This window comes from Lactuca saligna, chromosome 2, assembly GCF_052625555.1.
Source record: "Lactuca saligna cultivar CGN05327 chromosome 2, ASM5262555v1, whole genome shotgun sequence".
Classification (NCBI taxonomy): Eukaryota; Viridiplantae; Streptophyta; class Magnoliopsida; order Asterales; family Asteraceae; genus Lactuca; species Lactuca saligna.
In genome coordinates, this window is record NC_136418.1 from 51,548,877 (window position 1) to 51,553,557 (window position 4,681).

A 4,681-nucleotide genomic window follows, 5' to 3' on the forward strand; every position below is an offset into this window, starting at 1 on the left:
CTTTTGACATAAACACAACAATACATGTTGATTTTGGTTCACAGTTGTGTCATATGTGGTATTTCACTTAATCTATCATTTTGTAATTCACCCTGAAAATAATTATTGTGGTATCTCTGTTGCTAATGATGCTAAAATAGTCCTTAGGAATGACTGATACAAGATATCTATCTATACACCAACACACTTCAAATAGCTAATTAACTTCTAACACTCTTCATCATTTAATCTGACAACAGTTGCTTCCTGTGGTGCTCCCCGTCTAACTGTTTCTTTATTTAGCCCCTTGCAGTTATAGAAAATTAAATGTTGGATTGATGACATGTTGGTTAACCACATAGGCACTTCTCGTATTCCGAATCCAAATATGTATAACTGAGTAAGTGAGGTGAGGTGTTGTATTTCTTCAGGTATCGACTCCCACTGATCCACACCGTACAATGTTAACGAGTGAAGGTGGTTCCTTAAATTCTCAATGCCTTGGAGACTTGGGAAGGAATCCACCTCTTCTGAGAATGGACCAAGTTCCAACTCATTTAAGAAGGTAAAATAGTCGAACATTTCATGAGGCAAGGAAGTCAGGTTGGTGCAATGTCTAATAGATAAAGTCTTCAAAGAATGACACTCGTTGGGCAAATTGGCTATTACCGAAAGACTTGGACAAGTGCCGATTACTAAAGATTTAAGAGATGTGAGGCCTTGTATGCTCTTAATGGATGCCAGACCTGTGCAGTAAAATATACTTAAGGAAACAAGAGGATGGAGAGGGCATTCATCTAAGAGAATAATGTTTGGGCAATTCTCAATCACCAACTTCTCGAGGACAGGAGATATCATTTTTGAGCTGTTGGGTGCTCCATCTATCCACTTTTCCAGTCTTTCCATATTATATAGCCCGAGAGATCTCAACGATGGAGACAAAGACTTGGTTGATCCCGTAACATCGGAACTCCTTAAGCATGTCAAGTCCTCCATATTCCACAACACAAGATCTCGAAGATGTGGTAGGTGCTCAAGCATCGGAAGAGAGAGGCAGCTCCTACAGTCATATAATGTGAGTGACACGAGCTTGTCAAGGGGCGTCTCCTTCCCTTCGATATTGATTGCCATCTTTATTACCCATTCTGGAAAATTATCACCAGAAAAACTAGTAATTGTCAATATTTTGAGATCTGCAGGGAGTTGCAAGCCTTCCAATACCTCCTTGTCAACTCTGGTGGAGCCTTGACTGTCCACACACCAATTGAATTCAATCTCGCATAACTTTTTCTTTCTAGATAAGTGTGCCTTAACAGCCTTCTCTTTGCTACTAACATTCTCTAGATGTGAAATATAGAGGCTTCCAACAAGGTTATTCAAATGGCGTAGCTCTTCTATACCATGTCCCTTTTTTCTAAGAACTGTGAAGGAAGGCAAAGTTCGAAGAGAAGTCAATAGTCCTACGATATTGGCAGGAATGTTTTTGTAACACTTGAAATATCGCAAGCTTATCAAATTTCTCATGGCTTCTGGAAACTGCTTAATGTCAGCCAACTTCAAAGTTTGCAAGTGGTATAATTTACCAACAGATTCAGGAAGAACATGGATACTCGTATATGTCAAATCCAGATACCTGAGATGCACCAACCCTCCAATTGAATTGTCTAACTTTTGTAATGTATAACATTTAAGTTGTAGGATTCGTATGCAGTTTAATCGCTAAAATGAAAATTTCTTCTCAAGTTCACCTTCTATGAACAATGTACGCAAACTTCTAGCCACTGTATTGCTTTCAATGAACATAGAAACCTCCGCTGCCAATTTATAGTTCTGTTCTTAGTAAAAAGCGAGATGTTTAACCCGAGGAACACATGCGATATCATCATTAGTCGCATCCTCCAGACATAAGCTTTCATGTTTTGAAAGTGATAATGAAAGATCATGCACCAGATCATGCATGCTACAACGAGTGATGTAACCATATTCATCCCTTTTAACATCTTGGAACATCGAATTGCTAACCAAAATTTGAAAAATATCATTCCCCACATCCTCCATCGCCTTGTTTCTTTCCTCATCTGCTTGAACCAACCCCAAAGCCATCCAAAGTTGGACCAGTTCTTCCCTTTCCATGACCGTATCTTTCTTAAAGATGGAACAATATGCAAAGCATTGTTTGACGATAGAATTTGGGAGATTATCAAAGCTTAGTTCCAAGTTCTTTTGAACTCTATCCCTTTCTTCTTCTAGATCCCAAACCTTGCTATTTTTTATGGACAACCACTTTTCTATGTCATTGTAATGTGCCAACATGCCACCTATTACATTTAACAGCAACGGTAAACCACCACATTTTTCTACAATGTCGCCGCCTATCTTCACCAGTTCCGGGGACACTGAAGTGCCTGCCACAAACGCTTTTTCTCTGAAGATGTCCCAACAATGATTGTCAGAAAGACCATTTAAATGACACGCATCCATGTGCATATCATGAGTTCCGATTTCATGTTTCCGTGTAGTGACAAGAATGCCACTTCCATTTTGTGAGCTTACATTTAGCATACAACTCCTAAACTCTTCCCAATATGGCCTCTCTTTGACCCAAACGTCATCTAAGACGAGCAAATATCTTTTTGATGCCAATTGCTCTTTAAGGCTTTCAATTAAATTGGTCCTTAAGTCTGAGGTAGGTTTCTTTTTGGCAAGAGACTCGTAGATCTTTGCAAGAAGTTCATTGATGTCAATCTTAACCGACACACACAACCATGCCTTAACATCAAAATGTTGCTCGATCTTTTTATCATTGTAGACCGACTTAGCCAAAGCGGTCTTCCCAATCCCGCCCATTCCAACAATGGGAACAATGATAATTTTTTCTTCCTTTCTTGATTGGGTTAAAAGTTCAATGATATGGAGTTTATCATTATCCCTCCCAACAATTTTAAATTCTTCTTGATTTGGAACAGTCTCTCTCCAATAGAGACGATCTAGAACAGGGCAAGCAGGGTGTTGATTTTGTAGTCCTAAACTGCTAGCTTCTGTGTTGATCTTAAGCAACTTTTCATTGATGTTTTGGATTTTATGACCTATTTTATAACGAAATGAAAACTTTTTCAAGCTTGGAAGGCACACTACCTTTCTTGCCATCCGATCTTGTTTCTTTATTTGACGCCTCAACATTTCGTAATCAACCTCATCCAACACATCATCAGCTTCATCGACCGCATCTTTTAGCTGCTTCAACCACACCATTACAGCCCTTGTTTCCTTTTTCCCCTCCGCATCGAGCAACTTGGCACGCACCATCTCCAGTTTACTGTGAAGGCTGGTCAGCTTTTCTTCGTAACCCCAAGCGATGGCGAGTTCGCCGGCAGCAATAGACAACACCTTTTTCAGGATCCCCTCAGCAGCAATAGTGACTAATGCTTCGGCCATTTCACTGTTGAGAAGAGAGAGGAAAAGAGGGTGAAAGAGAGAATGTGACGGAGTCTAAGAGCTGGACAGCTGGTAGAGACTCAATGAGTGGAAAAGGAAATCCATTTGTTGGCGTGTGTAGTGGAAAATGGTATCGAATTGGAAGGTGTCTAGGAATTGAGCTTATCTTTCCTATGTTACAAGTTTAGAACAACTACTTGCTTTTCTTTTCTTTTCTTTTTATATTACTTTGTTATTATTTATTTAACATATTAATATATCATAATATTTTATGTTTTAATTGTTAATATATAATACATATTTTATATTGATCTTTGTAACTTGTTTGTTTTTATATATATGATATGTAAATATATATATCTTTAGATTTTAAGCCCTAATTTTTTTTTCTAACTCCATTTCTCTAGAATATGGAAATTTTGTATTAATCGCATCAATGAGAAATTGAGAACTTAATTAAGACAACATTACATAAATGGTCCATATAATTTTCCAAATAACCCCACCCCTCATTTCATCTTCATGCTCAACACCATCCCTCCTTCATCACCGCCACCCTCCACCAGTAAACACCACTCTTTTCATGAATCTGCTCGTTTTCGGCCAACCCACAACCTCCTCCTCCTCCTCCCCCCCCTCTATTTTCCCTCTTCATTTATGTGCTTTCTATTTATGCCTTCTTATAGGTACTGTGGCTTTAAACAAAAATTACGTATAAATTGAGTAAAAATATTTTCTTTATTTCTCTTTATATCAACGTACTTTTCATTTATGTCATTTTATAGCATCCTACGTTCCTTTTATGCCATCTTATAACTACTGTGCCTCTAACTAGATAGTAGGTTGCTATAAATTGATCAAATTGCTATAAATTGAATAATGATCAGGAAGAACAAAATACAATTGCTTAGCTCAAGGTGGAAGGTGGAAAACAGGACATGTCTATTCCAGTATGCATTCATGCTGAGAGATTAGCCAATAGAGAGTTATCGGGCAGCTTAGTTTATCAATCCACATGAGCTTAGCATGGAGATTAGTTTATGAATGGAAATCAACTTTACGAATGGAAGATGACCCAACATTATTTTTTCATTTAAAACTGTAGAAAGCATCGATATAGCATGTTTCATATCTTAAATCTTGGTTTACCATAGTTATCTGTTTCATTATATTTCTACCAATTACAAAAATATCAATGTCAAATTTCAAGATGATTACCAAAAGTAAAAAAAAATAACAAACCATGGTTGATTATAAAACTCAGACC

The 4,681-nt window shown here is 37.7% G+C and overlaps 1 protein-coding gene across 1 annotated transcript; it reads right to left on the reverse strand.

Annotated features, from left to right (window-relative positions):
* Nucleotides 1-61: 61 nt before the first annotated feature.
* LOC145029719 (putative disease resistance protein RGA4) lies at nt 62-3,457 on the reverse strand. Its single transcript, XM_078978197.1, has 2 exons — nt 1,828-3,457; nt 62-1,698 (listed from the first exon to the last, which is right to left on the reverse strand). The coding sequence occupies exons 1-2, from the start codon at nt 3,412-3,414 to the stop codon at nt 208-210; spliced, it is 3,078 nt and encodes a 1,025-aa protein (XP_078834323.1). The 5' UTR covers nt 3,415-3,457; the 3' UTR covers nt 62-207.
* Nucleotides 3,458-4,681: the final 1,224 nt, after the last annotated feature.

Coding starts and splice junctions, on each gene's coding strand:
- LOC145029719 (XM_078978197.1), bottom strand. CDS start 3,414: ATGGCCGAAGCATTAGTCACTATTGCTGCTGAGGGGATCCTGAAAAAG. Junction 1,699..1,827: donor TTCCTCGGGTTAAACATCTC/GCTTTTTACTAA, acceptor TTTTCATTTTAG/CGATTAAACTGCATACGAAT.